The sequence below is a fragment of the Saccoglossus kowalevskii genome, chromosome 13 (genome assembly GCF_978046115.1).
Source record: "Saccoglossus kowalevskii chromosome 13, keSacKowa6.1, whole genome shotgun sequence".
Lineage (NCBI taxonomy): Eukaryota > Metazoa > Hemichordata > Enteropneusta > Harrimaniidae > Saccoglossus > Saccoglossus kowalevskii.
The window spans coordinates 22,050,644-22,071,727 of NC_140653.1; the positions used below are offsets into that span (position 1 = coordinate 22,050,644).

The following is a 21,084-nucleotide window of genomic DNA, read 5'->3' on the forward strand; positions in this document are numbered from 1 at the left end:
ACGTCATGCTTAATTATTTATAAGATTGTGTGAACTATTCATTGTCAAAAATAAAATCCATAAAATCATGCAAGCAATCGTGTGGAGGCGCACTTTACGAAAATAGACGATGCAAGTGAATACTAACCAATAAAACTGACGTATATGGTCGTCATTTACTGTTGTGGAATACAATAAACATATACACTACTACCAAAGGCAAATTTAAACAAATGTAATTAAACCCCAAAATTGAGTTGGACAAATATGATTTAAAAGAAAGGTCAATCCTGACAATATTGTTGGTCACATAGCAGTAGCTGTGTACACTTATTTAAATAGTGAAAAAAAAAATTTCTACACAAGATGATTACCAAGGAAATCAGACGATCCTGAAACAACTCAAGCCACTGAAACCTGACGCAGTCCCCGTGAAGTTGCCGAGAAAACAATACTGAAACTAAAATAGTTTTCCTGACAGTCTGATGAAATTTGGAGACGCCGGAAAACGTCACTATGTTCAGTTTTGCTTGTTTATTTTGATGTGTACTTGTTTATTTGTACCCCACCCGATATACATCCGCCTCATGACGGGATTTCAAAATTACAGTCGTTATTCGTCGGACAATTATTTATTGTTTACTAGGTGAGGTAAAACACATTATTTTAGTTTGCAATCACAAACACTGAGAACGTGAAAAAGAAACTTTTATTGTGCTGCGCGCTAACATTTTGAACAATCTCCATGGGCGAATTTGAGACATGTTCAAAGTCATCCACAGCCACAAGAATATGGAGAAAAACTAACATGGATATAATGATATACAATTGACATAATATGGCATGATATCTCTGCCATAGAAAATTATGGTAAAAGCGTTATAATACTGCCAAAATAGCAACTATACACTAAAATACAACATCCATTTTCTCGAAGCTATCCTTATAATGCTTGAATGTACAATTTATTGGAAAATGACTACATTCTGGGTATTTGCCCTTACAAGAAGGCGTCTACGTTAATTTGTCTTATTAATAGTGTAATTAACACTCCGTACACGTGGTAGAGTTAGTCTAAAATAATGAGATGTGACTTATGGTGTAGGTTTCTGTGATTTATGTATTTACCACCGTTTTTGTACGCTGTATTAAATTGAAGCAACAGGAAAGGTAAAAAGACTGTAAGAATCGTCTGTATTTAAATTGCCCACGCGTTGAAAATCTCATATCTAAGCGCCGGGGCTTACATAGATAATCATTGAGACGCTCTGACCAAGTTACCCATTTACGTTACTCCTGTCACAAATATGGCAAATACATAATTAGGACTGGCTTGGGAGAATCATGGAGGTAAATTATCCATTTTTACCTCCATGGGAGAATGTACGTAATTACCGTACAATTTCACCTTTGTTTCACTGTACTCTGTACTAAAACTAAAGAAAGATTGTTTTGCCGCGTTGGTCTACTCAAGACAAAGCATTAGACCCGCTCCAAATAGAATGTGTAATTTATCAAAGTTGGTTATTTGACTCACTTCCATATCAAGGAGAGAAGCAATGTAATGACCATTTGATGACGGTTATATTTTCATATTTTGTTTTTATAGTTATGTTGACTAACCGGTGACTATAGCACTAGACATCACATAATAAAACCAGCGGTGTGTCTGATTTTAATACAATCATCCACTGACTGACGCAGTAACACGTGAACCTCCAACAATTCATCTGAGTAACGCGCGAGTTCCGCATTTTCTAGAAATGTTAAAATACTTATTTATAAATCGTTAAGTATTACTTACCATGACCGTGCTAAAATCTAAACCATACAATAAAATAATGCGAAAACGGCGAATAAAAACGGAAAGATATATATCGCTGGTTATCTAGTGAACGGTTTAAAAGCCACCGGAAATCCACATTGTCTCGTTTCGTGTAATTTGACGGGGAGTGGCACAGATTGACTCGCAGCTCAACATAGTTGGGGGCCTTACACGTCATTGGCTGACATCCAATTAAAGTGGCAGACGTTGAATGATGTGCACAGGAATCGTTGTCACGGAAAACAACAAACAACAAATGAGTGTACGCAGGTTGAACATTTCCAGACGGGTGTCGACACGGTCAACATGAGCGAGAATTCACTCTATTAAAGCATTACAGGTGAAACGCCTTACAGAAGTAACTTTTACGATTTATGGTATTTTGCAAAGACTACACTGGTTTTGTGTTGTACGAAACATGAACTCTCTGACCTGTACACACAAATAGAATGTGAGCTTACGAGAGCTTTGTAACGCACTACTGCCGAAAACAGGTAGTGACGTGGCTAAGTTATGCTTAGCGAACTGACTGGAAGTTCGTTTCTCTTCAATTGCGCCATGTGGTTTCTTATATGTTCAAGTTGTCATAACATCTATTTTTATTCTGTCGCAAGGAAGATTGGTGATTAATCTAATCTTGAATATACTAGTGACGTAATGAATGTTCAATTCCAATTGTTTTTGCGACTTGAATGTCGATAATCGTGAAATCAATAAACCGTCGCGCGTTTTGCGCATGCATGCAGTGACCTCTTGGCCATATAGTGCGCAATAAACCTGTCTATCAATTGTATTGATACCATTTTTTCTCGGCGTTGCATTGTTTTTTTTCTTCAGAAAGTTAGTTTCTTTCTCTCAACTTGATATCGTTTACATCGTTTTCGCCTACCGGTTTCATTTTGCTTAGAACATGGGCACTTATTCTAAGTTTAGTCATTGAAAATCTATTGATAAGAATTTTTCAACTCTAGATAGTTTTCTAAGATAATTTGTTTTAATAATCTGTAAGTACGTAGTCTATTTGTGTTGTGTGCCTTTATTATCGTCACACAATGTTTCTGGGCTTTTCTAAAGCTAGTCTCCAAATGTTGTCACATCCATTTTGGTTAATACACTTCCAGGATTGGTTCATATTTAAATGTTGTCCAGTTTTGTATATTGTTTTTTTCTGATGTATTTAATGGTCTTTGTTTTTGCAATATTTATATCTAGCTTCCATTATTTACAAAAGTTTTTCACTGTTTTAACTGTGGTAAGAGCAGAATGTCATATAATATATGAGAAAATTGATTGGTTAGTAGAGTTGGTCATTTATGTACAGGTTGAACAGGTCTATTAATTATTGGTTAACCCAGATGTCAATTTTACGAAACCAGTTGAAATAAGATTTCAATAATTGTATAGAAAATTCCAGAGATATTACTATGCCCACGTAATTTGTACAACATACCATACTGCTAAATGGAGTCAAAAGCCTTTCTGGAGTCTATGACAATGTATTTCTTTTGTGCTTCAGCACAAGGATGCGATCTGCTGTCTCTAAGTTTGGCGTGGAGCCATTTTGTTCTTGTGAGAATGGATGTGTCCAGATTACCAGCTCAGTGCTGATCAGTGAGTGATTTTTTTTATTACACATTCAGATGCTGATGCAAATATAAACAAATGTAGTTAGGCCACTGCTGAGCTGTTAAGAAGTGAGTTACGTAACTTAACATTTTTACCCAATAAGATTTAGCTAAATTTCAGACTCCACACTGAATGCACTTGCTGACATCAGTATCCTCGGGGGCGGAGCTACGTCACAGACGTTCTACGTTGCTAAGACGCGCACCACTGTACCACGTATTTCTATGGGCTTTGTGCGCGCTGCTGTGGAACGTCGGTGGAGCCGGTGAAAACTCGAGAAAACAACACAAACTCAACTTTGAAGTAATCCTGAACAACCAAATTCATACATGTTACACACGTAGGGCTAATCTTGTTACACTGTTCAGGGGACTCTCATCAACTATCGCAAAGTACCGTTTTCTGCGAGTTTTTAGTCTTTGTTTTCACCGCGAGGGTTGCCAGGCGGTAGAAAATGCCCGGATGTCCGCCCCCGAGGATAGCCTACATTGTTCACATGCTAAAATAAAATAAAATTATCTGAATACACATTTACACACCTGCTCAGAAATTGTACACCCGTATTTCCTTATTTACCAAGATACGCCACCAACGGCGTCAGAAGTCCACGTTTGCTGAGAATGAATTTTATGTAAATATTTAACATGAAACCGATATGCTGTAACGTGTTATCGATTGAACAGTATGTTTGCCGGCCTTTGTAATTACATTCATTTTATTTTTTGCTTAGCTTTGCCACAGACCGAAGAAACTTAAAACAGTAAATGTGAACAAATATGTAGGGTTCATCCAAAGTCTCAAGTCCCATCATAAAAAGATAATTGGGACATTCTCTCTCTAGAAGATGAATTCCGGTGTTCTGTTGAAAGCTCCACTGAGATTACCACTAGAAACCTTAAATATTTTTACTGAACGCATGGTGTCGTAACAACAAAGCGCGAGACGTGTCTCTCTATAGGTGGACTGTGGCACGAGTCACCCCCAAGAAAGGTGTGATTATTACACAGGTCATGGGGTCAAACAAAAGTACAGGTATTACACAAAGCAGGTCTTGTCAAAGTGAAATCAGCACAATATACAACCATTCATGAGTAACAACGATATACTGTAGTACACCCTGTCATGGGTATGTCGAGAGGGAATGTTATTACACGAGTGATGAGCGAGACTAATGCACTTATTTTTTGCAAACCCGGACCTAAGGGGGTAGCACAGGTAGTACACAACACAATCTCTGCTGTCGGTGGCTAAAATAACATGAACACGAATATCATCACGCCGGGGTGTAAGTGTGCACGTGATTAAAATGGGGTGTTTAAGTTCTTTCCATGCAAGAGTATGATCCCGGTATATATTTTCGATTTCATTCTCGTAACATCCCGGCTTGGGTTCGAGTGATTGGCACATAAATAGGGAATGATACTTGAAAATAATCCAATTTTCATATAATTATTGTATGGTGAGTAAAGCAGTACTTTGATAAATGTAGATTCGTTTTTCAGACTTTATCACACCTGGATTGGTTATCAAGCATTCCAGTTTCTGTATGCTGCCCTCAAAGTGGTATTTGTTTGAAACGCACGGAGCGGGACACGTTTCTCGGCGTCCCTTGCGAATGAAAAGTAGGACCTAGGTAACCAATCTCCTTCACACAGGCCTTTGCGATTCACGCCTTTGCGATTCACGTCTGCCGCAGGCAGCCGTCAATTTTGGGGCCAATCACTACACTACGCACGATCGTTTTTCGGCAGTTGTTTTACCTAAAATTGTATTCGTAAAATAAATTGTTTGTGACAACCGATCTATTTATTAATGTCTGACTTCTGTAGAAACATAAATACGAACAATTTTATCGGGGACTTTGTTTGCGAGGTAATGTTACTGTAGTAAAATGGCGCACATGACACACTAAAACTAGAGGAAACAGCGTATTGTGTACATATATAGTTGGGAGAGAAACATTAAAATCTGATTTCATCTAATCCCAGACTAGTAATACATTGTATTACTAGTCTGAGATCTAATAAAAGGATTTCCGTGTCTTGTTTTCTGGAAAATATCTTGAATTCAGGCAGTCCAATTACATTGTAGTACATAAACATTGGAGACTTACAATTGCCTGGGAGTCCAAGTCATCAATTCCATATAGAATTGGTACATGCACTTGATCACAAAGGAACATACAAATGATGACATTGCATTTGTCATGTATGTACAAACACAGAGTGGGCTGTGGCATTCTCATAATCAATTGTTTGTTTATTGTATAATTTAATGTCGTGACAGCTTTGAGAAGACGCACTGGTAGTAAAAAATGGAACCCTGCGGGGAAGATTTATACGATAAGTGGCTCGTCGGAAGGCCTATGACTTCAAACCGCTCCGAATAGACGATTTGAAGGGGCGGCAGTCGTCGTGCCGCGTTCTGTTCGATATGGGACTCATAGCGACGTATGCAACGCGTGTAAAATACATTGTTTATTTACATAAAATTCGAACACGAACACCGAACACCGCGCTTGAACGATTCAGGCGTGCGTGATCGAACTCCGCACAGTTCGATACGCGTTATTGCGTAAAGCGCAATGGCCTGTGGGAAGGAGATTGGTGCATGATATGTTGTTCGATTACGTCAGTAACGCTGCAAACTCGTTAGAAGTTCGTGTCTAACGCGAACTGTCAACAGTTCATGTTTACCCGCATTTCTCCGATTCGAATGTACGTTTCCAGGAGCTCACGGTATTTTAAGCCGAACGATTACTTAGAAACACATCGTGTTATATCAAATAAATACTTGAAATATTATCTTAGTTATTTTAAAACAACTAACTACGAACAAGGACGACAAAATGGCGGATAATCATGACGTAAACCAGGGGGGATTGGCACGAGAGGGCGCCATCCGATCTGAATGGAACGTTTCGATGTCAGTCGTCCGTAGCCCACCGTCAAAGCAACAGCGTCCCGTTTACGAACAGATGAAATAATTTCAGCAATTTCTTTACAGCATAATCCTCAACAAAACTTAGAAACATTTCATAGACAAATACAGGCTCCAAAATTATGTCTTTTGCAAAACAATTCAACCGACAACCAGTTTGACGCCACAATTTCTTGCTGGAGCCCGAGTTCTACGCGTGATTTTATTGCGTTCAAAAGTGTTCCATTTCAAACTGCGCATGCACACACACTGTGGTTTCTCGAAATGCATACTAATTAGGTAACTTGTCACTGATAAAAGTCACCGAAAACATTTTGAGCAATTTTGAGCAATAGTACTAGAGTGAAATATAAACGTGCCTCTGCATTCTCCATTAATTTCGTAACTTGCTATGATTATGGTAAAGAGAAAACCTGAGCTTACTTTCAACAGTTAGCTGGAGTCCGATCGAAAACGTGTCTCAAAAAATACCTTTACATCATTTTTCCGATAATTTTTTTCAGCTCGTAACGATAGAATCAGTCAATTTAGAACTAACATGTATGCTATCGGAAAGCATTTTGGCACAATATTACTGAAAAAAAGAGTTTTTCATTGCTCATGAATATTAATTTATGCAAATGAGACGATTATTTCAACCAATCGTGTCATGCAACTCCCCCCCCCCCTGACGTTTGCATACAAAAATGCCACGTGACACAGAAAAGCGTAAAGCTCAGTGCGCGTTGGAATGTCGTGTAAACAAACAATGTATTTTACACGCGCTGTATACGTCACACGGTGGCGCTTTACTTCGGAACGATTTTTGGAATTAGGTCTGTGTATAATTAAGTTTTAAACTTACTCTTGTGTATCGAGGTGGCGACGATTGATTTAGTGTAAAGCTAACTTACTGACTGACGTCGAGTGTACGAGCCGATTCGTGTTATTTACACTTAGACTGTTAGCAGGTCGGTATTACTTTTAAAACCTCAAAGATGACAAATAACAAATTACAGATAACCATGCGGTTAACGACGTCCATCAACCATATTAAATAACAACACATCACTCAACTGCAATTGGAAATATTGTTTTTTTGTTTATACATTACGATCGTCGGGAAAATCTCTAAACAATATATTATGAAATATACAGATACACAGGCTTGTGGTGGTCAGGCCAGGGGTCTTGTATTATATTATTATACATCTGTCACCGTAATGCCATCAGTTACAGCGTGCCGTAATTTTGCGGCATTTTTTCTTCCTACCATATAGGGAAATGCGAATTCCAAATACGGAATGATTACGCGTGTAAGCGTCCTCTAATAATAAAAACAAACATGGCTGTCACCAGGGTTTGACTCCACACAAAGAAGTTCACTGATTCTGTTCTAAACTTTTTGGATTTCGGCATTCCCATGATGTATCCTTGGAAGGAAAAGATGTATAATAATAAGATTATTACGAGGATACCTCAAAGTACGCACTCAGACAGTACGCCGTCGCATCGAACTCCGCTGCGCGTCGGTCGATATTCCCGCTGTACTGTCTTCGTGCATACTTTTAGGTACTTGTATAAGTGCGTGAAAAATTATTATCTGAGTGGGCTTACGGGTACGTTGCTACTTGTGTCTCATTTCTGTCGCATGTTAGAGCAACTCCTCTTTGAACTAGAGGACTCAGGTTTCACGTAATTTTCATACCTCGGTTGATTTGGTGATTTAACATCTGTCAACATATACTTAGTAGCTTTTCTTTGTCGATACTGTCACGACTGATTCATTTCCCTCTCACCTGAACGTCCAGTGAGTAATCCGACGTCACGTCACAACATGTACCGTGGCTACGGGCAATGACTCGAAAATAGAGAATGAGCACAGTGTAAACAGTGATACGTAAACACACACACCGCGTAGATCATTCGTAGTTAGGGGTAGGCCATTAGAAAATTGGGTGGGGTCAATAGAAGTGGCAATGAAGTCCGAAACAAGCCAATATTTGTTTCAATAGATTTAGAAATAATGTTATTGCGACACCCCATACTTTCAAAGTGTCAATCAAATGCATATTGTTAGATAGTACTATTTTCAACGTTTGCAGGATAATATGCTCGCTGTAATAGTCTATAATGAGCACAATTATCTATTCTGTTTGTCTACCCATGAGCGTTCGCGTTTTTAGCATGTGTTGTTATCGACGCTTGGAACTCAATTCCCGTGCGTGCGCAGGTGACGACCCTCTCGCTTTAATGTAGACGTTTTTTGCTTTTACCACAGGGAGTTGGACAAACTTTTCTTTTACCACCCCTCCTGGTCTTTTACCCCCCTTTGTTTATACCACTCTTTCCTTTATCACAACTTTGTTACGCGCTAATGTTATATGCAAATTTTAACGCGCGATGTAGACACACCCTATTATAACGCGCGTTAAAATGTGCATATAACATTAGCGCGTAACAAAGTTGTGATGAAGGAAAGAGTGGTATAAGCAAAGATCAGTGATTACTTGAAATCGATACCAGGAAGGGGGATAAAAGAATAGTTATACGACATTTTATTATTTAGTAATTTATTAAAATACACAAGTTTGTCCAACTCCTTGTGCTTTTACAGTCAAGTAGTGGACAACTTGAAACACTCGCTGAAGCTAAATTTAGGTATTTTACCGACAACAAAAAGTCACGCTGAAGCAGGCAGCTTCCCCCGACTCAAATACCACACAAAGACAACTCGCATTCTCTATTTATCAGTGACTATTGGAGGCGACGTGGACGATCGCAAACTTAGGTTCATATGTTTCACGGAAATAAAATGCTGTTGATGTCAAAATCCGTCCGTATAACACCATTTCATGATGCTGGATCATGCACGATTTACGGAATGAGTGTATTTTCATCATTGAACATAAACCCTGTCGTTGTTTGCTCAACATTAAATTATGTTAATTGTTTTCAACACACAAGGTCTGACAGACGCACTAAACCAAATATCATACAGTCGAATAATGTTAGAGCATTCATCATTTGGACTTTTCTTTAGGCTTGGTTCCAGTCTTCCAAGAGGCGCACTGACAGAAGTTACGCCGACCAATATACTATTAGCGACCTAGTTATCGGCTGGTGTCATCAACACAGGTGATTTCAATAACGTGAGCAAAGCGCGACAACAGAACAGCGTTCTGATGTTGTCATGGTGACAGCTTCACGCATGAGGTGCACTATGTACATAGGGATCATATCGGAATATAGTAACAGTTCGTGTTGGTTTGTGTGTATAACTATGGTCATGCCAGTTGTCACTTAGTGTGGGCGATCACCGAGAAACATACAGAGTCACAGAATTGATTGCCCCGATACTTGACCTCGGTCTTGAGTTCAATCATGGATGAGCAGTTTCTACAATGTTTAGTATTTTGACAACTGAGTTGGATTCCCTCACTTGGACACAGTTACCAATACCTCAAAAAATGACGATGTTTAAAAATGTATCAATCATTAGTTTATTTTTCCCCCTGTATCGACTATTGTCATAAGAACAATGCGGGAAGGCCGAGGCAACCTTTGACCCTGATTAAGTCAGTGAGCAATTCATATTTCCACGGATTGTTAAAGTCTCCCTTTTTATGCACAATTATCTATTTCCTGTGATATTGATTGCTGAGACTAGACTAAATCCCCTCCCAAAAATAATGGTTCAACATTACACGCGACATAAATAACATTAAGAAAAATTATCGGGCTACAATAACCAAAAGCCACCGTGACCTTATTAATTTTAATAATTAATAAGAATTTATTAATTTTGCAATTGATTGCAGTCTCGTGCAATAAAAAGATATAACGACTTAAAAAAAGTTGAGAGTCATCAGCCTAATTTTCGGGGAAATGATTGTTGTGTATTAGTTGGTAGCTGCCATTTTGTCAAAGCTATGACGCTATTACCATATGATCTTTTGTAGACATATAATACCATACCTCATATTGTAGGCTAGTGACATAGGCTGAACAAATCATACATTTTGAATGACGGAGTAGTTTTTATTGTCCTAAATTATTCTTTAACATTTTATTCTATTGAATTGTTCTAAAGATAGTGATTTATGCCAAACTTTCTCAAAAAATAATGCTTTGCAGTCGGGAAGTTCGAGTGCTTGGCACGGATCGCCAACATAGACATAAACTCAACAAAGACTTCCGGGCATTTGTACGAAAATTCACGTATAATTTCTTAATTAAAAAAAATAATGAAATTAATAGCCACAAAGTAAATTTACTATACACATTAAATTTCAACCATCGTGTCAAATGATGTTTGTTTTAGGCCGTTGCCTGGCAACTGTTTAGGTTGATTCAAATCCATCTCGATATTGGTTACGGTCGGTCGAAGATAACACTGTAATAATTTTGTCTTTTGTCTGCGACCATTTTACATCCTTATTTTATATATTTAGAAAAATAATAATACAAGCCTGAAAGCACCTCCGTTTAGGGTGCTCCATTGCGGTAGTTCTACCACCGTGATTTGGAGTGTCGTCGACCGGTTGGTTTATAGGCCACTCCGGGGTGACCCTTTTTAGCGAGTACCCTAGAACATAAACATAAACCTACTTTCTGTGAGCACACCAGTGGCCTATATTGAGGCGAAGTCAACATTGGCCAAGTGTCAAACTAGCACTAGTTAACGATGAACTTTCAAAGGTGTTGACTAATATTCACCCAATAGTATTGTTGCGGTCGGACGGATTCTGGACGCCACTTATACGTACATATCCCGGACGCCGGATGAGCAAGTGTCAAGGTGGGACTTCTTCTGGATTAGAACTTGCCGCCACCCATTCACCTATTCCGTATTCTGAATTTTCAATAATGTCCATAGCATTGCAGCACTATATGAACACTTTTGAGAAGTTTGTACCAGACAGATACAAGATCTAATCTCACGACCTGTGACTCACCGCGTTATACTACATTCCGCTTTGAGAGCGATATTAAATCACTCAATCACTCTGCTAGCTGCCATGCGTGCACACAGTCCCCTAGCACGGGCCGAGAGGTCAAAAACGTTAGCTATTGTAAGAAAACATGCACGAACGCTTTGCATGGGCTTATAAGGCTCGGAAACAGTAAGTACGAGCTGAAACTGACCCGGTCTACACCCTTAGTACGGGCTAACGACGTATGCGCGAACGCTATGCTAGGTCTAAGCGCCCAAAACACGATTGTATTGTCCGTTTGGAAGATTTACTATATTCATGACTATTCATTTCGATATGCCATTACCGATATGACAGTCAACGCGAGTGCATCCAGGAGCACCATTCACAGGAAAAAATGGACTGAACTTTACAACTAACATGTAACTACCTGGTAATTATAGTTAAAAGGCCTGACGAAGATTTGTAAATTTGGGTATTCCTTAACCAGAGCTAACTGTTGTTCCCTCCCCCGTGTGAACGCAATTGGTTCTAGCCGTAATATAAACTTAAGAAATTAGCTTAAATCTTAGCCCATACTTAGCGTAGCGTGAACACGTCTATGAATCATGCATTATCAAACAATCAAGTTGTTATTAATATAAAATAATTCACGATTGATTTAGTAGTTTAATGGGGTTGATAATATTTATACGCTCGATCGTTTTAATTATAACTTTGTACTAGATAAAAAAGGAATATAATATCTCGATGACAACACATACATTGGTATTCAAAACGCTCATAATGTCATAACTAACTCCTAAGTATATCATCAAAGTACGTGAAAACGCCGGGAATTGACCTTCAAAAAACGCACTTATTAAATTATCCGAGTTTATTGGCACCAATCAATATTCAAGTGCATGGTATCTTGATCATGTTAATCAATAAAGACACCTTGTATTAAGTTTGGATATCATCGCCTCGGATATACCCAGGGAAAATCTACGTTTCCTTTATAGCTGACCCATCCATGTATTCTGTGACCGGAAGCTGTGACCTCGCCCTCGCTCGCGCGTAAACACAGACGTTTGGTACTCGCACCAGGTATACCTGAACATTTTGAAGTTGTGATATGTTTGTTTAGTTACATTCTGGACACAAGGAACTACAATAACACGTCATCGTGACGTGTAGCTAGGAGATTTGGTGTCGTGCGTGAACGTCGGTTCGAGTCACGTGACATACTTCATGTTTACTTTATTTTTAACATAGTATTTACCTTTTTCTGTATTCTTTGTTATTTGCTTGCTTCACTTCAAATATTAGCAGCGACTGTGGGTTTGTAGCCGCGGATTTAATTAAATTAATCCAGAATTTATCTACATGACAGTATGTTGTACTCTTACCTGGTATAAAAATACTGGAGTAATGTTGTTATTGAGAACTTGGAATAAATGAGTAAAAAAAGGAATTAAATCTGGGAATCTACTTTATTTTCCATGAGAAAACTCTTCTTTTTTCAAGACTGCATCCCATGGCGAAGGTATCTTATCATATTTCTATTTTTGCTTGGTGATTTAGGCTGAACATATATCTAGGCAGACTTGGAAGTTTTTGGGGGGCTTTAGAATTATGTTAAAGCGCGGTAGTCGTCGCGCTGCGCATGTGCGAGATATATGGGTCTCATATAAACAAAGACGGCGACTTTGACTGTTGCGCAGATCAACGAGTACGGACTGACACGTTTCCAAGCTTTAATTACGTAATTTTCATGTGATTGGAAGGTATCGAAAGAGTCACCGGCGGTAATCAGTGCAAGTCGCGCCCAGGTCAAACCTCATACTTGTGATTTCCATTTGAAGAGCGCATTGGATTGTGGGAAAATCAATGTTTATCAACACAAATGTCGAACATGCGCAGCGCGACGACTACCGCGCTTTAATTATAATGAAATCATATTTTATCAGTGTGTCCAGCATGCAAATTGTCCTTAAAATACTGTGCTCAAAAATTGTATAACTTTACACTATTATAAACGTTAAAAAAAAAAAGTTGTTTATATAGATGTTTCAAGACTTAGTTAGGACATGGAGGTATAAACAGATTATACATCCATGGTTAGGAGAATAGAATGTGGCTTGCACATTTCAGTGACGGGAGGAGCGAAATGAGATTGCCAGCGTCAACAAAGAGCACGGTCTCATATATATATGTATATATTTGGCATTAGTGGTCCTTGCTATTTCGCGGCTCTTTATTTCCATTCCACTCGCAAATGCTAATAAACAGCTATGAACAGTACTCACTTGTAAGACCGGCAATATTTGTCACCGCCGCCGACGTACTCAGCTGATTCAGAAGTACTCTGGAGCCCGGGTCAGGCAGGACGGGAGAATCCGTCTTGATAGGACTTTATAATACTAAACACACTTCTTCCATTTAAAAGCACAGAGACGGTTGTGTTATCGAGGCAGAATCGTGTAGATCGTACACTTTAAGGCACATTTTAACCATCTAAGTCGGACTGTCCGATGATGTCCACGCTTCTGTCCTCAAACTGGAAGTGTTCAAGTTGTGTATTTCACGTGTCTTCAATATTGACCTGAGCTGATTACTCAATGTTGCCATCGGTCGTCATGGATACCTGACAAATCTCGAGGCTAATTTTTCAAATATTTCAGAAGCAGGGTCGACATAACCACAAAGAGCGACTCGCTTTAGAACATGACAGCAGCTACCGCAGTCGCAATCAGTTGACACTATAAATGCTACCTAACAACCTTCGAGATTTAGGCTACACGGACATCATCGCCTTTCAATAATTCTAGATAATTGCTATAGCAACGCGTATCCATCAACCGAAAATTTGACAGACACACTCGAACTGTACCTCGATGTATGAGCTGCAAGTCCTCGAAATTGTTACGTTCACATTGGTTGCCGTGTGCACCGCCACTCCAAAGTGTGTAATTTACAACGTAATTATTACGTTAAACATGTGCACTTCTGCTTTACGAACGTGAATAATACCGACGATCGAGGGCCTGTCAGGTTAGGTTTCAACCCACTTAATACACTCCATAACAGTTCTTCTAAACAGTTCGTGAGCTCTCAAAACGAACCCGAATTGGGTTAGTCGATTAAACGTCGCCGAATCGAGTTCCTCTGTCGCAATATCAATGCCGTCCAGTGTGTGAGAGTACTATCGAAACATCCAACAGCATCTGACTTAAATTGACGGCACCTGGCAGGACAATTGACACCTGCCTATTTGCGAGTTTTAAATCGCACTAGCAATAATTATAATGAAGTTCTTGGTTTGGCCCTGATTGTCAGTCCAGGTCAGGACCGAGCACATGGCACTACAGTGAGTTTCCTGAACTCAGCTTTAATTACACGCAGACATGGACAATATTAGACAAACAAAAAGTAAACACCTGACTCGTGCTAATTATTTCTAAGGCTTGTGATATGACGCAACACAATTATGCACGACATGCCGCCTTTTGCTGTTTACATACAGCTAGTATACACTTATCGTCAAGGTAAGGCGTCCTTTTTACTGAATCTAAAACCAAACATAGATTATTCTGATTACATGTTAACTAATAAAAAAAATTATGAAATGAAAAAGGTAAAAAATCTCTATATAAATAATTTATACTTATTATGCTAGATTAAAAATTTGATAGCTACCATAGTGTGTTGAAGCTAGAGCAATTTACAGCATCTTGACACAGAGGGCGTCAACTTAGAAGTCGTGTCACATCTTGTTAATTAATGCCTCGATACAAATGGTTGTTATTCTACCTTACGGTGTTTTCCAAAAGATCCCCAGTGGTACGGTGATGCTGTAATTGTACATATCATTCCACTGCGGCGGTGAACATAATGATATTTACGAAGCTAAACGTCATAGCATGTATATATTAAAAGACAAATGAGCGTGGATACTGGCATGAACAAATAAACGTTTACAGAAAATAAACATAAACAATTGTTCCATGCTAGATTATCTGAAATGGAGTAAACGTACAATAAGTAGCGTACTCACACACCCATATGTTAGACGGGTATCACCGCTGGTGGCGTTGTATCGGTGCGAGAATCGCTCGATGTTTTTAATCCAAACACATACCTCGGACTAGTAACTAGTCTGAGCACATACCAATTAGACTAAGTTTAATTGCATTTCTATTGTCATGCTGATTTATAATCGAGGTCGAACAAACATAGAAACAAAACAAAGACAAACAAAACATACTGGTAGTATTCTTTATTTTATATAATAAGGGTGTAACGAACAATAGAATGTATTTCACGGCCAACCGAAAATATTGACAATGTCTATTATAGCGTTAGAATGGATGTCACGTACAAAAGAATGTCTAAGACAAATATAAAACACAACTGGAAATGTGATGTTTATGTTTGTGAATTTAGCGTTAGTAGTTACACAACATACAACACGTTGCTATAAAAATACCATTACAACTTTCTTGTACATACATTACCAAGAATGCTTATCCCTCGTGCAATACTCTGTATATCAGCTCCACGGATTCAAAAGTAAGAGCACGTTCCATAATAAAATAATAACACTGATTGAACGACGAGATTACACAATTTTAACTTTGGTAACGAATTATTTAAATTGTTTTTGTTTTTTGGTATAATTTCGTTAATACTATCTCGAGTTCAGCTTATGCATCATGGTACATACCAGCAGAAAAGATTGGCGAGGTGTGAGTTAGTGTACTCACGACATATATGATACTTTCCAAGTGACGTTCATGATCAAAGTTCGCATGAAGTGCGTTTTTCATTTGGGACGTCCTGTTCGTTGACGAAACCAAACAATTTTCTTCGTATTTATTCATAGTACACGGCATAAACAATGGCAATCGCACTCAGAGAGGAATTTTGGAATGACTCACTGGCGAAGTTATCCGTCTTTGTATCCCAGAGTTGAAGACTTGACACTTTGATTCCCTGTCCACTGGTCGAAGTGATCATAACGTGAACAACCACCTTGTGACGTTGAAAGTCCATCAACTTCACCTTGTGTTTTATGGTGTCAGACAATCTGGTGGCCATCAAGGACGCCGTCTTCGCATCGTACACTTCATCTGCTAGCTCCCTAGTCAACACATTACGTAGCATAGTTTTCACCCGCGAGTGGTTGAACCTATTGTTCGGATCGGGCTCCGTCTTGTAGGTGTTGTCCAACTTCATGATCATTTTCGGTTCCGGTCTCGTTTTTTCTTGTAACGATTTTCCTACCATAGACAGAAAAGACATGCGACGGGACAATCTTCTCAGTGCAAGCCGACCGGTACTTGTTGTAGCGGGCTGAGAGGGGTCCTGAGATCCCGCTGACACGTTTGAAGCCCTTCTTGACATGAGTGCTGCGGATAGTGTCGACAGGGAAGATGAGCGATCACGGCCACCGTCAGAACCATCCTTACCAATTGAAGATGACATATTCTCTTAAAAGTACAGCCAGCACGTTGATTTATTGTCACTGTTTGGTTTTTCGCTCAGCGACTGACTTTTTAATGTACGCCGATTAGTCTTTACTAGGCACCGGTATTTAGTGCGATTCCTACCCCGTCGTCTAGTAAACACTACATGAATAGAAAACACGCTGTTACGCGTACTCGCCCGGCGGGGAAACGCAGAAAACAAAAGAACCATTCAGGTTTCTTTGTTTGGTATGTTAAAAAAGATAGTTTATATTGATGAAACCTTTACTCGGTAGAAATCCCTCCCCCGATGACAGCACGCATTGAACCGTCATGTTCTAACCATGTTTCCAACAATACCGGCAAGGCAACGACTTTTGACCAAGCCGACCTTGCCTAATAGTTTTCCCCGCAACAACACAATGTCAATGTGATTAGCTTAGACGAAGAAAGAAAAAAAACAACAACAACATGGAACTTGACATTTTAATTTAATAACATTTTTATTTCGGACGTGATTTGGGTAAAATGCGAGCATGACTGAACGTACGACATAATTTATAGTATTGTCTTCAAAGTTCGCGTCGCTTAGATTGTTTTGGCGCCGAATGCCGGATTTGTGAAATCATGCGTCTACAAACACACTGAAAACAACTCATCCGAATCAAATCGATATGAAATTAGAGTAAGTCAACACCCCCCCCCCCCAGTAAGCTTAAAGTACAATAATTACTGATATTAACACAATTTTTTTTTTCAACATAAACTTAAATTTTTGTCACGGTCACCGTATCAGATAAGATTATAGGTTTCACACCACAATTAGATGTTGTATCACCCAATATAATTCTCTCTATTTTGAAAACAGCATTTTTGCAAGGGATGGTAAGCTTGTATTCCAAACTTTTTTATTTGAATACATCAGAATGAGTAAGCCTTGAATTTGCGTTTGAATTTTTAGTGAAAAATAGCTGGGCACCTAAATCAAATATACATGTATTTTCTAGTGTCTTTTCTTGAATGGCGAACTGATACATTTAAAGTGACAATAACATTGTAGCTGAGTCGGATCTTTTTTTGGTAAAATTATCCGTTACTCGTTTAGACACTGATCACGTGCACCGCTCCGACAGGAGATATTACACTAAATTGAACAGATTTGTCTTCTTTCGACTTTTACGCGAATCGCGTAACCGAACACGTACTACTTTATATGTGAATGTGTGCGCAACGTTACTTATAAATGTGGTGAGTTGACAATACCGAATAGGACAAAATCTGCTTGTCCGACGTATCTCTTTAAGTTCCCAAATGCACACTCGTCATAGGTCATTGATAGAAAAACTACGTTTTCGTTTTATGATGACCAAATAAGGGGAAGACAATTATGCAAATCTTGAACTTAATGTATTTTGAGTAATATTTGTTGAACAAAGCATATTTTTGAGAAGATCACCCTTCATTTTACCACGTGTCCTTGAATCATGAGAACATTATTACTCCTTGTACAAAGACGTTTTTGAATATGTCACTTTGGATATAGTTATATCATTGTAGCCAACACAACGAACATTGTTTACCCGAATTTTAACAATTTTTTCACATTTTTTCGTACACTGTTATGGAGTATGCGCCAATAAGCAAATCGCTAAATTATTAAATGTAACACACGTGACCGGGTATATATAATGTAAGAGAAAATACTCTGAAATGACTAATTTTCACTGGGTTTAAATTTCACTGATTTACCATTTTAGGCATATTCAGTGGGTTTTAAATTCACGGTTTCGTCATTTAGATAATGTGTTCTATGCTAAATTTTACTTATTCACTGGGTTTTAATTTAGCGCATTTTCCAGTCAGCAAAATACTAAGCTAAATTAAAACCCAGTGAATAATTACCCCCTTTACAGTAACTTGAAAATAACTTAAACCTAATTATACCGAAACGTCGGGAATTTTGGAGACCTACAAGAACTTTATTTTGATTTCAAGTTGAAAAACGATAGTACAAAGTTACTCGTAAATGATGCTCCTTGAACATCTGAAATATATATGAAGGACACTCTCTTTTGATGTACCTGTATAACATTCTATAAAGCATTCATCGGAATAGGATATAAACCCTATCACGTGATCATTTTTAAGTTTAAGGTAGATTTTATAAAAATATATTACGGGAATGTTATACATACATTCGACTAATTCTGTTCAGTAGTGGAAATTTCGCAATGATTTGACCTTTGATAGACATCTCGGGTAATCACATGATCATGGCAACCACTGCGTCATTGGTCGATCTCGTGTTTACTCTGCTTAGCTCGGCGTGAGTGAATAACGCTATATGTAGTGAACTAATTCTACAGTGTAAGAGTTATCTGCCAAGTGAGATTAAGTCCCCCACAGACTGCGTTCTTTTTAAATTAATAGGCTAATAAAACGCATGGGGTAATTGAATCAGTGTTTTACGTGAGATGTTATTTCAATATAATCTATAGTAAACGGGACACTTTACTGAGAAGTCAGAACATTCTAAGCGTTATAAAGTCGTCAAATTTCTTCACTGACAAAAATGATTTCGACCGAGAGATAAATATACTCAAGATACGAATAACTCGCGAAAGCTAACAGCGCCACCAAGTGTCCGAAACGAGGTTAAATTCAAAAGGTCATACTTTCTTATCAAATGTTATTGATTTTACGACAACATAACTGTCGAACCAGAGGCATACACCAGGCAATGGCGTTATAACTATTAACTGTAATTGTTGCGGAATTAAATTCAAGTACATAAAAACATTACAATTGACGTGAAAATTATTTGGGGCTCACAATTTACTTTTTATTCGTTTTTCGGTAATGTCGATATGCAAACATTACAAGTGATATAACATAGAGCATATATACAATATATATATTTCCAAGTGACCCCAATCTGCATAATATTAAAGAGCTCGCACTGGTTCGCACGTTCGTAATAAATAGAACTCCCGATGGTAAAGTACCAACCAATATTACGTTAATAATTCAAAAATAATATATCAACCATATCTTGAAACCAGCCGGACCTCACTGCGACGCTATTTCTTGAAAACAGGCTATGTTATTAACAACCAAAGAAAGGTTAGAAGATCACTACTAATAAAGTACACATGACAAAGCTTCTATCGAATGACCTTTATGTACCTATCATGTATAATGTCTCACAATATTATTATAGTAATCTTCCCAATGTCACGTGACTATAATCGTTTTTATATGGAGTCATGCATGTCAGACAAGTCAGAGAATTATTTAGTCTAGAACGTGTTATTCCCTCCTTTCTACGGCTTTAAGCTGCAACAGTATCGAAATGGACTGGCTGGCGAACACTCAGTGAAAAAAAAAAACTAGTTGGCCAAGCAATCAGTTTGTAAATACGATATGAATAATACGTAATGAATATGTAAACTTGATTAAATATACAGTGATGTAATGAGTGTGATCAGACACATCGTTGGAATATCCTGGCAATATTTTGTTTTCTACAAATTAAAAAGGAAAGTAATCACAAAAATGTAAACTTAATTGTAAAATGTAAAATAAATTAAATCGGGGGGGGGGGGCACCTACGCACGCACGGGAATTGAGTCCCAAGAGACGATAACAACACACACTAATAACGCAAAGGCTCATGGGTAGACGCTTGTTTGTAATCAATGACACGCTATGGCCATCTGACGCATGCGCAGGTGATGACTCCCCCGCTGTTTTATTTGGTGCAATTATTAACAGGACTTTTGTAAACTATATATCAATGACCTCGAAACTGAATGCTGTCAATTATACTTTAGATGACGTATTTTAATTAAATGAAATTAAAATGAAAATAACAAACGTTGATGTGACGAGATTTTCTCGACGCCTGTCGCGATCTTAATGCGGAAACACGAATTTGTGTACTTGTAAAATAATATGTGCATGACACTTAAACATCACTATCGACAGCTCGACACCAATCATCGTCGGGATATGGACTGCTATATAACCCATAGACATTTACTACTTTATACTAAAATATCCTGAAATTCTCTAACGATAGATATCGCATGGATAGATTTATGGTTATTTCAAGGACACGCTGAACCGAGCGTTCTATTCTGTGGTGGGCATCAACTTAATGCGAATACGATAAACTTATTTTTTTCTCCACCATACAAATTAAATAAAAATAAAATATTATTATCACTCATGAAAATATGCAAATTAAAAAGTTATTGTAAATGCAAACAAATATTCTCTAGGTATTAATATCAAGTGAAATTAGAATTCACTGGAACATGTAAAATAATGAACTTATTGTTTCACT

The 21,084-nt window shown here is 38.2% G+C and overlaps 2 protein-coding genes across 3 annotated transcripts in view; both read right to left on the reverse strand.

Annotated features, from left to right (window-relative positions):
- Positions 1–13,642, reverse strand: part of LOC144346041 (uncharacterized) — a 22,262-nt gene extending 8,620 nt beyond the window's left edge. Inside the window, exon 1 of one of the 2 annotated variants that reach the window (XM_078007058.2) lies at positions 13,578–13,642. The gene's annotated coding sequence lies outside the window, so the exon portion shown is untranslated. Of the gene's footprint in view, positions 1–1,783; positions 1,925–13,577 lie in introns of those variants that run through there. The other variant, XM_078007057.2, reaches the window with a different exon arrangement.
- A 2,501-nt stretch (positions 13,643–16,143) lies between these two features.
- On the reverse strand, positions 16,144–16,755 carry LOC102802212 (dynein light chain Tctex-type protein 2B-like). Its single transcript, XM_006813282.2, has one exon. It carries the CDS (start codon positions 16,753–16,755, stop codon positions 16,144–16,146), a length of 612 nt encoding a protein of 203 aa, XP_006813345.1.
- Positions 16,756–21,084: the final 4,329 nt, after the last annotated feature.